Source organism: Mangifera indica, chromosome 2, assembly GCF_011075055.1.
Source record: "Mangifera indica cultivar Alphonso chromosome 2, CATAS_Mindica_2.1, whole genome shotgun sequence".
Classification (NCBI taxonomy): Eukaryota; Viridiplantae; Streptophyta; class Magnoliopsida; order Sapindales; family Anacardiaceae; genus Mangifera; species Mangifera indica.
This window is the reverse complement of record NC_058138.1, coordinates 21703053-21717023: the sequence shown is the minus strand read 5'-3', so window position 1 is coordinate 21717023 and position 13971 is coordinate 21703053. Positions and strand designations below refer to the sequence as shown.

The following is a 13971-nucleotide window of genomic DNA, read 5'->3' as shown; positions in this document are numbered from 1 at the left end:
ATATAATTTATAAGACAAAACTTTCAAAATTATTTTTGTTCCACATTTTGAAACTTTCAAAACTTATAACGATTTTTGTTATTATAAATATTACGGCCAAAGGACTATTTTCTACCCAAGTTTAAATGTATTGTCAAAGTTACACTCATAAAATTTGAAAATCTAAAAATTTTATCTATCCATTAAAAATTTCAATTAATATTAAAGATAAAACTATTATTTAACAAAAAAACTAAAGTTTTATTATGTTTGTTCCTCTCAGCTTGAAAATATCACAATTAACTCACTTGAAGTTTAAAAAATCAAAATTTCTCTCCTAAAGTTTGCAAACCATCGTCGAAGATGGCAAACTTCACCATCTCTGGTGGCATTGGCTCTCCCTCCCAGCTTTACTCTCTTCATCGATCATTTCCCAACCATCGATGAAACATATTTCCTCCGATGAAGACGAAATCTTTTTTGTTTTAGATGAAGATGAAATCATTTTTGTCCAAGATGAAGACACTCCGACAAAGACATCTTTGTCGGAGGAAAAAGGCTTTGTAAGTGATTGACAGGCCAACGCCATCGGAGACGACCATCTTCAATGATAGTTTGCAAATCCTAGGGAAAAATTTTTGATTTTTCAAACTTTAAATAGAAGGAAATTATGAGATTTTCAAGGTAAGGAAGATAAATATAATAAAACTTTAAATTTTTAAAATTTTTTATTAAATAACGATTTTATTCATAACTATAACTGAGATTTTTAATAGATAAATAAGACTTTTAGACTTTTAAATCTCATAGATATGATTTAAAAAATGCACATAAACTGGGGGGAAAATAGTGTTTTGGCCTAAATATTAATATTTGATGCTCCAGTAATGTTCTACTTACTATACAACTAAAAATCTAGTGATAAATCTGAAAATCAAGTCCCGTTGACCATTAGCCACGATCTAAATACACAATCAAAAGGAACTACTAGATCCGCTAGCCCAATTAGAGATGTACAGGGATTTGGGTCAGATCGGACCTGGTCAAAGTGAATTAACTGGGCTATTTATAGGCCTCTCAGTTCAAATCCAACAAAAATTAATTGTTATAATATTTTAATATTAGACCATTGGAAAAAAGGATTAAATATATTAATAATATAATATGTATTTAATTTTAAATATTAAATTGATATCACATTTTTAAATATTATTTTATTTTTAATTTTTATATAAAAGCAATGCTACCAGAGCTCTATTATTCTTCTTTTAAATAAAGACGGCATAGTCTCCTCCCAAACACAGAGTCCACATTAACTAGCATGGATGCAAATATACTTCACAACCTTAGAAAAAAGACACAACTTTATTCATGTCAAAGGCCACACAAAACAAGCTTCAGCTGAAGCATTTCATCAATGAGAAAGAACCACTGATGACCCACATCTAGAAATGAGTTAATTGAGCTCTTGGATCTTGTGGTTTTGTATTCTTGTTGCTTGATTTAACCCTGCATTTCATCGAGAAGAGACCTGATATCCGTCATGGTCAAAGGCTTCTCATAAAATCGGTTCAAACCGGCCGACATAAACCTCTCCCTGTCCTCATCTAAATAGCGAGAACTCACGCCTACGATCATAGTGTTCACGCCCATTGCTCGTAGCTCCCTTGTGGCCTGTTAACATTGGTTCAGTTTTTCTGTTAGGACAATACTTTCTGCTTCTTGTAATTTCATTACATAAATGGCTTAATAGATAATATTTTGGCCTATTTGACTCACTATTCTAGTTGAAAAAAGAGGTTGACTTTTAGGAGATTATTCTAAAATTGATTTACTAATAATAAAAAGTTTTTTTTTTTTCTAATTAAGCAAATCAAATATAATAATATTGTAATATATTAAATATATTGATATATATGTATATATATACCATGATTCCATTCATCACAGGCATATCCATATCCATAAAAACGATATGAACATTTGTCCCAGAACGGAAAAGATCAACTGCTTCTTTTCCATTTACCGCGAGTTGAACATCCACTCCGAATGACTTCAACATTGCAGAGTGAATTTGACGAATGACAAAATCATCATCAACAACAAGGGCAGAAATTTGGCTGCTTGAAGAACCTCCGGACTTCATTGTTATAGTTGAATTTCCTATAAGCAATAAGGAAAAATTTGTTATTTTCTTTCATATATATATATATATATATACAAGTAAAATTAAAGAATTAAGTAAAACAAATCTAAAGCAAAACATATGGTGTTAAGTATTAAACCTCATTGCTACTTACTATTGAATGAGGAGAGTTTGCTTTGGAATAGAATGCCTAAATCAACAACTAGAAAGGGTTTATATAAGCAAGAAAATGTGTGGTTTCTTTATGTTTGCATTTAAATAAAAATTATATGAAACAGAAACATTTAAATGTAATCTAGTCACTTGGATTTTATGTATTTGAGAATTCAATTTAGATACTATAAAATCCCGAAGAATTCGCATTTTTCAAATGTTCATAAAAAGCATATTGAAATTATCATCTCGCCAAATTACAAGATATTTGCACTTTTAAAAACTCTAGTGTATAGATTCGGGCCACGAATGTATAAAGAAGTAAATTAAATGTAGTTAGTTTCTAACTAAAGGAAAAAAATAACCTTTTTTTTTATAAAAAGGTTAAAGTCGTAATTTTAAACGATTTTAATTTTTCGGAGGAAAAAATAAAATTTAAAGTTCGATTGATTGAATAAGTCACTTTTGATGGATGAAAAATATGCATATACGAATGATAAGTAATATTATATATATCTATTTTGAGTACACAAATAGATACACATTTAATATACATTATTATGTGATTGAACGTTATTTTATCTTTAATTCAAAATCATTTCATTACTTGATAACACACAACAAGTGTATACTCATTTTTATATTAAAACTAGGTACGTATAATTTTATTGTATGAGTGATACAAATATTATTATTATTATTATTATTTATTAAGGGTATTAGGGGCTAATGTATGAATGATACATTTGGGGTGCAAAAATGCAGTTCAATAAATGAGAGGACCGTTTCAAAATTAATTTGCATATATAGGGGCTAAGTTACTTTCAAAATTTGAGAGGTCCATAAACAAACTCAATTTACAGGAACTAAATTAATAATATTTCATTATAAAATTTAAAAATATATATATTTTGTGTTATCATATAATTTTTTGTTTTTTTGAGAATATTGAAAATAAATGGAAAATGGGAAAAATTGGAAACATATTTAACATGTTTGTCTGAAAATACAGATTTTATTAACATTTTTAAATTTGTGAATAATTTGTTCTCGTTTGTATGACTGTTCTAAAAACCATGATTAAAAACGAAAATGATTTTTTTATGAGTCAAGAAAAAATAAAAATAATAAATAAACAGGCAAACAAATAATTTATTTAATATTTTTTTCTTTTATTCAATATTAAGTCGCTAGCATGCAAGCATCCTTACAGAACCTTAAAAAGGAGAACAACACAACTTTATTCATGGCAAAAGCTACACACAATCACCTTCTGCAGGACTTCACCATTCATGAAATTAAAGAGAGAATGAACCATTAATGATCCAGATCAAGAAAGGAATTGATTGAGTTCAAGGATCTCATGGTTCTATGTTCTCGTTCGACTCAATTCTTCATCTCTTCGAGAAGAGCTTTGATATTCGCCATGGTCAATGGCTTCTCATAGCATTGGTCTAAACCGGCTGACATAAATTCATTCCTCTCTTCGTCTAAAAAGCGAGAGCTCACACCCACGATAAAGCTTTTCACTCCCATTGCTCGCAGCTCTCTTGTTGCCTGTTGTTTACAGTTGTTAAAAAAGACGGATTAATTTTTCTTTTACAAAGACGATATATGATGTAATGAAATATATGGTAATGTATTTTGTATATATTTACCTCAATACCATTCATCACAGGCATCTCCAAGTCCATAAATACGATATGAATATTCACCCCAGAACGGAAAAGATCAACTGCTTCCTTCCCATTTACAGCAAGGTGAACCTTCACTCCGAGCGCCTTCAACATTGCAGCGTGAAGTGTGCGGATGACACGGTCATCATCGACAACGAGGGCAGAAATTTGGTTGACATTTTCACCAAAGCTTGAAGAACCTCCGGACATCCTTTTTACAGTTGAATTTCCTATTGTCCATATAAAGAAAAATTAATGAATAAGAATTTTAATCAAGTTTACAATGTAAATGTACAAAGAACAAGAAATTTGAAATTCCTAATTACTACTTACTATAGAATGATAATGAAGAACTCAAAGTTTGCCTTGGAACAGAATGCTTACATCTACAATTAATCAGGGTTTATATAGCAAGAAAATGCCTGGCTTTTTTGTTTAACTTTTGATAAAGGTATTTCAAACAAATTTGTCTAAACATTTAGATGTAATCTAGTGACTTGGATTCTGTGTACATGAGAATTAAAATGCAGATACCGTGAAATCACAAAAAGCTCACATTTTCTTACATGTTTGAGTATTGTTATTACATTTACCATCTCACTAGATATATCTTTAAAATTACTAGATATTTTTACTAAATAAAAATCTATTGAATAGATTCGAACTACGTTTGTATTAAGATTTATTAAAGGCCTGAATGACTATTTTTCACCAATCATTTTTCATCTTTTAAATTTAAAAAATTTATTTGTGATAATCTATTGTTTAATTTTATTAAACAAAACAGTTTAGTTTCATTATAAATTACTAATTTATCCATTTTAATAAAATCACACAATTGTGTAAAAATCTGATACAAATGGCAATTATCAATATGTTTATTTTTATTAAAATTATGGAAATACTCTTGCTATCAAGAAAGAAAGTATTGGTTGAGAGAATAAAAATTGTAAACTTGGTTTATTAATAAGAATGAATGAGTTTGAGAATATTGGTCAGAATCACAATGACAAAGCCTAGTTTTTTTCACACCATCTTGTAATACTCATATGTACATCACAAGGTTAATTTCGTTTTTTCATTATTATTTGAGTTATAATAGATTATTAGAAAAATATGAAATTAATTAAATATAGGTAGATTTATTTCAAACACAAATAGTTTATTTTTGCTTGACTTTTAACATCCACAACGCTGAGAAACAAACAAAAAGTACAATTTTGAAATGAAGAGGTGACTCATAAGTCATAGTCAATCCAAAGCCATGATAGAGCTGAGATTCATGGGGCTCATGTAGTTGGTAGAGCCGCTCATAATCTGTTGAACGATAATTCTATTTGCCTTTTCGGAAGGATGAAATGGATCCCAGAATGCATAGAGATCACGATTTGGACACAAATTAGACGATGCAGTGCATAGACCAATCCCATTGTATGGTCCTTGTCCACAACAAGCTACCTTTGATGTTGTAAATCCTACAAAAGACATCATGCTTTTAGTTTAATACAAGAACAAGAGCAAGAAAGAATCTGAATTTCACCAACATCGATCTTACCATAAGCTTGAGGGTCACTGATGAAATCCATGTGCATTTGCTGAGTATTTGCCGCAATAAACACAGTTTTACCAATCTCTCTGTTTAGTTCTTTTATCATTTCGACGAGCTGTGGATTGTACAAGGCTGCAGCTCTTTGTAGCTCGGCGGAGCATCCACCGTTTGTTCCTCTCATGGCCAGTTCAGCCGGAACACAGCCCAATGGTCCGGTACCTGTCACAAGAACTCTACGTGCTCCCAATTTGTGTAGCCTCTGCAATAACTCAATAACATGAAAATCAAAGAGAACTGGGGCAAAAGTTTATTAAAAATTGTGAATGAGGATTACCTTCAGTAATTTTTTGTACTCTGCAATGAGATACTTGACATAATCTGGCAAAGAGAATTGGCGAGATCGTGCAGAGACGGGAACCAAGTAATAGTTATTCACAAAATCGTTGCCACCAACTGTTATAAGCAGAAGAGCCTGGTTCACAAGCCGGCGAGTTTGTTGAGCTCCAATGAGTGCAGTCACCCGATGCTGGTATTCCTCGAAGTAGTCCAATTGTCTAAACATTCTGATTATATTCAGCTGCAAATGTGCAGCATTAACTAATTTCAGTTTGTAAATCAAATTTTATTTTTATAAAATGACTTGTTCTTAGCCCACGCACTTACAAATTGGATTCCAGTGTCATTGAGAATGCCTATTCCTGCTGAAGCAAAATTGGCACCAACAAGAAGCTTCTGTCCAGTGAGCTCGGGACTCAAGTACGGCAGTGGGTGTTCGGATTGGCCAATTTGCTCACCTGAATATCAAAATCATTTAGGCCATGCAACATTAAGAAATAGATTTTAATAGAATACATACGGCGAAGCTTCTGGAAAACTTACTGATGATATCAGGGATGTTAAGGCCATTAGAGAACCGGCCAGTAGGTCGACGAGTAGGATAATCAATTCCATAAGGTGGTGCATCAGCACGAGCAGTTGTTGCCAGAAAATTATTATTGCCGCTATCAACAAGCGAGTCACCAAACACAAAGAAAGCTCGAGCTTCAACCGAGGAAGCAACAGTTCCCAATGCCAACACAAGCCCTAGAATCATCCAAGAAAAATAATGTGATGTATTCATGGCAGACGGTGAATACATAATTTGTAGTGAAATAGACTTCTGGGATGTCATTGAAGGAATGGCCTGATGACTCTATATATATATATATACAGTCTCTGATGCCTTCACTGATAACGTAAGTAGTTGGGCGGGGCAACAACTTGTGGCATATTGCAGCTTCAACAGGCTGATTTAAGTTCATCAATGGCCTCCAATTACTGATATGCAGCTTTATTTGCACAGCTTTTTAATGCAACTATTGATTTCTACATCTTCCTTGAGTTGTAACGAAGTAAATATTATTCATTGTAAGCCAAAAATGTAGATATGAATGTTCTACATACTGCAATATTTGCTAGCTGTTTGAATCAATTATGTCTTTCGCACCACAAATTATAAATCTAACTTATCAAATATTATTTTTTTAGTGGTTTGAAGCATTTGATTGGACTTTGGTAAAGGAATTGAAGCACTTGAAGTGATTTTCTAAGAACAAGTTTAAAAATAGATATCCGGACGTTGAATCTTTGTAGAACATTGAGGGGACCAAAATAACTTTGACCACATTAAATTGTTAATAATTGTTATTTGAATATGACCTTGTAACTTCAATTATATTAGTTCTATTTTTAAAAATTAATTGTTGTAGAACTCTCATCTTGACCAAAGATTTTAGATTATTTCAGCAATAATTACCTTACAACTCATATACATTAAGGTGAATTTTGACTCAAGAAATGAATTTTACAATCCAAAATGTATTTGAATAATTTAAGGGTTCATAAATTATTTAACTAGAATTCATATTTATAATAGATGAAATACATACATACAAACATACATACATACAAACATATATATATATATAAAATTTGTTACAACAAATGTCATTTATTAATTGGTCTGAAATTAATTTTTTTTAATCCCCAGTCCCACATGTTTAAATAGGAACAGATAGTAATAATAATATGGCTAAAGGACTATTTCCCACCAAAGTATGTTGTTTTCTCAAAGTTTTCTCTTTTAATTTTAAAAATATTATTTATCTATTTATGGTGATTAAATTTAACAAAATCTTAATTCTTAACAATTTAATCTTATTTTCTTTCATAAAAGTTTAAAAACTAACATTTCATCCTCTAAGTCAAATTTGAAAAGATCATATTTCCCTTATAAGATTTATTTTCAAAATCTGTTCACTTTCTTCGATGTCATTGTCGGCCGTCTCTCCCTTTCGATGATTTTCCTTCCTCCGATGGTCCGCCTCAACTCTACCCTAACCCATCCAGTGTCAAGAGAAATCGTCTTCTCAGACAACAAAGACGAAATAGATCGATTTGGTCTTCATCGTCTAAGAAGATGAGTCATCTCGTCTTTATCTGGGAAGATTATTTCTCTTACCAGACGACGTCTCTAGACATCAGATAAGTTGAAGTGGAGTTGAGACGGGTCGTTGAAGTAAAGGAAATCGTCGGGAGAGAGAGACGACCGGCGATGGCGCAGGAGAAAGTGAACGGATTTTGAAACTAAACTCTAGGGGGCCAATATGATTTTTTCAAACTTGGTTTATGGGAGAAAAGTTAGTTTTTTTTAAATTTAGGGGGGAGAAATTAAATCATATTTAAGTTTATTTTTAATATTAAATATAAAATGATGATTTTACTCTTAAAATTAACATATTTAAACGGTCATTGGTGTAATCTTGGCCATGGTTCATGAACAAGTGGTTTCGGTTTGAAACCATCTGTTCACGGTTCAAAAAAATGAGGACCTTGAACCGAAACCATAATAGGACAATTTGTAACCGGTTTAGAACCTACGGTTTTGGTTCATGACCCCGATTCGAAATTTACGGTTCTGATTCATAACCCTAGTTCGAAACCGATATTGAATCGTTAATTCTAACACATGATCTTAATTTAATTTTTAAACTATTGATTACAATAATTGAAAATTAAAAGAAAGACTTGGACTTAATTTTTCAATTAAGCTTACTACGTATTTTTTTGGGATTTAGAAAAATTAAAACCTACGTAGTTCTCTTACCTTTACATATCCAATAGCCGACATTACTCTCTTACCTTATCATTCACCTCCGCTATCTTGACTATTATTTCCCTTACAAAAAATTTATTTATTTTAATTAATTATTATCAAATTATTTTGGTTTGAGGGGCTTGAATGAAATATATTTTTAGTATACCCTTCCCAAATCATAACACATTATGAACGTGCTATGATTTTTCACTATTGCATCATGAATGCTACCATAGTTATCACTTTTATACAATCCGTGATATTTATCATATGATTTATATTAAAAATAATATATATCTTAAAATATACCAAAAATTGATATGATATAATGTGTATATCATATAATATAATATGTATTGTTCTATATTAGTAAAATTAACAATATTGATCGATATACTTTTTTTAACTAAATTACGCATGTAATTACAGTGGATACAAATCAAAAAAAGCTCGAACACCCTTTGACTTGAGTTTGATTCAAATATAACATGATTTAATTCAATTTGAGTCAAATTGTTTCAATTTATTATTTGAATTTATGGTTAAAATTCATAACTCATTGATAAAACAACGTTAATTTGCTAAATAATAGATAAAATTGTCAATTTGAATGGAACTTGAGCCAAATCGAACCAAACGCCCCCTAGCTTGAGTTCAATTTGATTAAAAAAATGAACAAAATCTTCTTATTCAAATTTAGCTCAAATTTAATTAAATAAATTTAAATTAAATCAAACCAAATTGAGCTGACCTAATTCAGATGTAATTCAAAGCTAAGTCATCCAACCGAATCTATTTTCCTTTATAAAGGAAGATGATTTTTTTAATTGTAACGAGGTGTTTAATACTTAACTAAATATTTCTATTTTATCTTTTATTGCATTACTTGTTTTGCGTAATAAAATTTAATCATAATTTTTAGTTTATATTCTTTTTTGACTAAGATAATAACAAATTAATAAAATGCATATTATATCAAAAATTTTGCAAAATGCAGGGGACCGTGGTCCCTACAAAAAATTTTGAAATATGGAGGGGACCAACGGTCCCCTACAAAAGATTTTGAAATATCCAGGGGACCCAATCTCTTGCATATTTACAGGTAACCGTTGGTTTTTTTTTTTATTTAAAAAATCAAAAAAATCAAAAAAATAAAATTATCAGTTCAAAAAATGTAAACCGTCGGTTCATAAGCCGGATGTGAACTGACAGTTTTATGTTTTAAAATTATATAAATTGAAACCGAACAGTCAAAATCTAGTTTCGATTCTAATTCAATCCGGTTCTGATTCTGATTTTATCCGAACCGGTTTCGATCCTGTTCACGAGCCACACTGGCCCATGGCCAAGTCTACATGGGTGGATAAATGAGATTTTTAAAATTAATGGGGAGAACTTTGAGAATTCAATATAGTTTGGGTGGGAAATAGTCCTTTGGCCTAATAATAATAATAATAATAATAAATGTTTTATAATATTAAAAATATAATAAATATAAGTTTTTTTAATTCTACCAAGAAAAAGTCTTTTTTTTTTTCCCTTGAATATGATAAATAGACTAATGATACAAGGCATATAAAATTCTCAAGATTAACCAAATGAGTTTCACAAAGAACTAAATTTTGGGTGGAAATAAGTCTTTTGGCCATTTCTTTACTCAGTGTTACATCAATGGCATTCTACACTAATTCTTTAGATTTTTTTATTTATCGAAAGAAATTATGGAATATGGAAGGTTGTATAACTACAATTAAGATGGTAAATCAGATGAAATATCTAAGTTTAACTGGACTTATACATTCTTAATAAAAATTAAATAATGGGCAAATATCACGTACAGCCACTATTATTAACATGTAGTCAGTCATAGGGCAGCCACCAACTTCCAATATCGTCACTCAAAAGTATTGAGCAGTATAAAACTATTTGCATCACTGTTGAACATCTAATAAAACACGACAATGATATTATCACTCAAGTACATTATTAGCTAATCAATTATTTGCCAACAATTTGAATAGAGAATAGAATAAGAGATTTGACTTGTCGATTGTCTTCGTATTTAATACAATTATTCAGCAATTTTGAGAATTATTTTTTGAGACAACGGCGCTTCTAATTTCAATACATTGCAGCACAAATGAAACACACTGAATGTCCTTGTTGGTTTCCTGCGAAAAGTAAAAGTGATCAAATCCTGGAATCCAACTCCATGATAGTTGAGAGATTCATGGGATACATGTATTCAGTCGAGCCCTTGGTCATGAACTGTTGAACTATGATCCCATTAGCCCTTTCTGATGGGTGGAATGGATCCCAAAATGCGTATTCATTTCGGTTGGGGCATAAATTTGATGCCACAGTGCACAGTCCCAGACCATTGTATGGTCCCTGCCCGCAACATGCTATCTTCGATGTTTTAAATCCTGCCCCATGATGTAAATATATGTTCAGGAAAAAAAAATCCTCTACCACTATTTCTAAATATATGTTCAGCAAACCCAAGCTCTCACATTGGCCAAGAATTGATTTGAGTGTGGATATGTAAGTGAAAGCAAAGTCTAGCCCTTTTTGAGTAAAGACCTAATAGAAATTGATTTATGTTTTTCTCTCCATCTTTTTTACCAAGTACTACTAAATATAAAAATAAATTATATAAACTTATCTTAACTAAGGTGGTAATAATTTTATTTCTGTTTTAAAAATAAGTACCATATGCTTGTGGATTACTAATGAAACTGTTGTGCATCAGCTGTGTGTTGACACCAATGAATACATCCGAACGAAAGAGAGTGTTGAGTTCTCGTAGCATTCGACTGAGTTGGGGATTAAACAGGATAGCAGCCTGTTGCAATTCAGCTGCACACTCCCCACGTCTGCTTCGCATGGCTAGTTCCGCCGGAACACAGCCCAGTGGCCCCGTCCCTGTTACCAAAACCCTACGTGCTCCAAGTACATACAACTTCTGTAATTATACACAAAGTACTTTAAATCACACTGCATATAAATGATAGTTCAGAATATAAAAAAATAATTAAAAGATAAGAAAAGATCTTAATGTATACCGCTAGAAGCTTTTTGTACTCGGAGATTAAATACTTAACATAATCTGGTAGAGAATACTGGCGAGATCTTGCAGAAAAAGGAACCAAGTAATAGTTGTTTACAAAATCGTTGCCACCGACGGTGATGAGGACGAGTGCACCATTAACTAGTTGTTTAGTCTTTTGAGGTCCGATAAGAGCTGAAACTCGTCTTTGGTATTCTTTGAAGAACTCAAATTGCTGGAACATTCTGATTACGTTTATCTGACAATTGAATTTCGCATTTCATTTGTTCTTCATGTAAACATTGAACGAATGAAGAAGAAAAACCAGCAGAAGACACAAACCAAACACGCAAAAACTTACAAATTGAATTCCGGTATCATTGAGGATTCCAATTCCCGCAGAAGCAAAGTTGGCACCAACGAGCAGTTTTTTTCCAGTGAGCTCCGGGTTCAAGTATGGCAATGTGGGTTCAGCCCCCAGTTGCTTACCTGAATATTTACATTGTGTGTTAGTCAAATTAGATCGACAATCTGAATGAAAGAGTCCCATAAAAGATAACGCTGATAATATACGGAAAACAAATAAACCACCATACTGAGAAAATCAGGAATGTTTAGGCCATTAGAGAAACGCCCCGTGGGTCGATGAGTTGGATAGTCAATGCCGTAAGGTGGAGAGTCAGCACGAGCTTCTGTTGCCAGGTAATTATTGTTGCCATTGTCGACAAGGGAGTCTCCGAAAACAAAGAAAGCTCGAGCTGCCTGTGCTTGAGGAACACAAATTAATGTTCCCATTGCCATTAAAAAGCCTAGAACTATCCATGCACTGAACACCAATGAGCTCTCCATTGAATGGAATAAATTTAACTATCACTGAAATATCTTGATGTGCGAATCTGTTAAAGATATGAACGGCCTTATATAATTTCTTGATATCGTTCCCTCCTTAGGAGGAAAAAGCAAATGGCTACATCAAATGACAAGTCCATGAGGTCACCACTCACCCGCTACATTCTTAATCAAATATCTACTTTTCTTTTCTAATTAAATAACTAAGCTACGAAATTTACTTTGTGGGTTAATAACTTTTCCCGGGTCTTAAATTCTAGTGCATTTAATTTGCTTACTTGACCTGGTAATTGATTAAAGGTTTCGACACTGAATTATATTCACCAATCAATTACCAAGAAAAATCCCTGGCAATTATTATAACCCAAAATGCTGTAGCCAGAGGATCTGGTACTCAAGTTCATATGCTTCACGATACCAAAAAAAAAAGAACAGTCAAACCCTGGCCAGTGCCCTTAGGTTTCAAATAGGTGATATTCAAGAATAACTGATGACTTTTGTGATTTACTTAAATAATCTGTCATTACATGATTTAATGTTAAAATCTTTCAATCACATAAATAATACATTATCAGAATATCCAATAAGATACTTAAAATTGACGGTACATAATTCTTTTTATTTCCAGAAAGTCAATTATATTTCACATCAACACTAAGGAAGATATTTTTACTTTCTTGTTGACTAGTTGTATAACAGATTAATGAACCAAAACATTTTTCCAGTGCTAGTCCGTAGAGGCATAGTTAATACTCAAATTCTAGCTTCGTGTGTCCACATTTAGTTTGTCTCACTAAAAAGTTTGCATCTAAAAATATTGCAAAGTATTGTTAAGTGTCATAGAAGCCTAGGCTAGATCCAAAAAGTGCTTATTTATTTTTCTCCTTCATTTTTCCAGCGAACTTTTGGTTGAATATAGTAATTACGAGGAAGGAGATGATGGAGGGTTTATAAATAAATACACCAACCACTCCCTCTTATCCATACTAAACTTTGCCGGAAAAAACAGTTGAACTAACAACAACATTCATCAAGAATCCAAATTTAATTCATCGATCTATAATTTTCAACCTCCTTTGCAGGCTCTTTAATTCCCCTAAAAAGCAACCAAATGAGACCACGCCCAGACGAACTGCTTGAATTGACAATAACAATAATTTTACAATGCAGTGAAAATAAAATTTGGTGGAATAAAAATACTTGTGATTTTGTATTCTGTATAACATCGAATCTGGATTTCAGTACTCTCTCAACAATGGGTTCATATTAATTAGCATTGTGCATTGGCTAAAATGAAAAAAAAGAGTCACAAAATTGAATTTTATAATTTTTTTCTAAAATAAATTTGCTACCATGAAGTATATATAATACATTTAATTTTCTGATGAGGGTTTCAATGAAAAAAAAAAAAGTTGTAATTTTTAAACAAGCGAT

General features: G+C 31.8%; 4 protein-coding genes across 4 annotated transcripts; all 4 read right to left on the bottom strand.

The window, feature by feature from the left end:
• Positions 1-1342: 1342 nt before the first annotated feature.
• Positions 1343-2125, bottom strand: LOC123208686 (two-component response regulator 24-like). Its single transcript, XM_044626205.1, has 2 exons — positions 1910-2125; positions 1343-1653 (listed from the first exon to the last, which is right to left on the bottom strand). Exons 1-2 carry the CDS (start codon positions 2123-2125, stop codon positions 1483-1485), a joined length of 387 nt encoding a protein of 128 aa, XP_044482140.1. The 3' UTR covers positions 1343-1482.
• Positions 2126-3664: 1539 nt separating this feature from the next.
• LOC123208685 (two-component response regulator 24-like) lies at positions 3665-4164 on the bottom strand. Its single transcript, XM_044626204.1, has 2 exons — positions 3937-4164; positions 3665-3835 (listed from the first exon to the last, which is right to left on the bottom strand). The coding sequence occupies exons 1-2, from the start codon at positions 4162-4164 to the stop codon at positions 3665-3667; spliced, it is 399 nt and encodes a 132-aa protein (XP_044482139.1).
• A 912-nt stretch (positions 4165-5076) lies between these two features.
• Positions 5077-6672, bottom strand: LOC123207269 (GDSL esterase/lipase At5g18430-like). Its single transcript, XM_044624626.1, has 5 exons — positions 6383-6672; positions 6167-6297; positions 5838-6080; positions 5510-5762; positions 5077-5429 (listed from the first exon to the last, which is right to left on the bottom strand). The coding sequence occupies exons 1-5, from the start codon at positions 6639-6641 to the stop codon at positions 5206-5208; spliced, it is 1110 nt and encodes a 369-aa protein (XP_044480561.1). The 5' UTR covers positions 6642-6672; the 3' UTR covers positions 5077-5205.
• Positions 6673-10645: 3973 nt separating this feature from the next.
• On the bottom strand, positions 10646-12585 carry LOC123206328 (GDSL esterase/lipase At5g33370-like). Its single transcript, XM_044623503.1, has 5 exons — positions 12285-12585; positions 12050-12177; positions 11705-11947; positions 11352-11604; positions 10646-11065 (listed from the first exon to the last, which is right to left on the bottom strand). The coding sequence occupies exons 1-5, from the start codon at positions 12535-12537 to the stop codon at positions 10830-10832; spliced, it is 1113 nt and encodes a 370-aa protein (XP_044479438.1). The 5' UTR covers positions 12538-12585; the 3' UTR covers positions 10646-10829.
• Between the last annotated feature and the right edge of the window lie 1386 nt (positions 12586-13971).

Excerpts from the sequence above, each read along its gene's own strand:
- LOC123208686 (XM_044626205.1), bottom strand. The coding sequence starts at position 2,125 with ATGAAGTCCGGAGGTTCTTCAAGCAGCCAAATTTCTGCCCTTGTTGTT. Across the intron at positions 1,654-1,909 it reads CTGTGATGAATGGAATCATG|GCCACAAGGGAGCTACGAGC; the intron begins GTATATATATAC and ends CAATGTTAACAG.
- LOC123208685 (XM_044626204.1), bottom strand. The coding sequence starts at position 4,164 with ATGTCCGGAGGTTCTTCAAGCTTTGGTGAAAATGTCAACCAAATTTCT. Across the intron at positions 3,836-3,936 it reads CTGTGATGAATGGTATTGAG|GCAACAAGAGAGCTGCGAGC; the intron begins GTAAATATATAC and ends TGTAAACAACAG.
- LOC123206328 (XM_044623503.1), bottom strand. The coding sequence starts at position 12,537 with ATGGAGAGCTCATTGGTGTTCAGTGCATGGATAGTTCTAGGCTTTTTA. Across the intron at positions 12,178-12,284 it reads AAACATTCCTGATTTTCTCA|GTAAGCAACTGGGGGCTGAA; the intron begins GTATGGTGGTTT and ends GTAAATATTCAG. Across the intron at positions 11,066-11,351 it reads TAGTAATCCACAAGCATATG|GATTTAAAACATCGAAGATA; the intron begins GTACTTATTTTT and ends ATCATGGGGCAG.
- LOC123207269 (XM_044624626.1), bottom strand. The coding sequence starts at position 6,641 with ATGTATTCACCGTCTGCCATGAATACATCACATTATTTTTCTTGGATG. Across the intron at positions 6,298-6,382 it reads TAACATCCCTGATATCATCA|GTGAGCAAATTGGCCAATCC; the intron begins GTAAGTTTTCCA and ends TTTGATATTCAG. Across the intron at positions 6,081-6,166 it reads ATGACACTGGAATCCAATTT|CTGAATATAATCAGAATGTT; the intron begins GTAAGTGCGTGG and ends GCACATTTGCAG.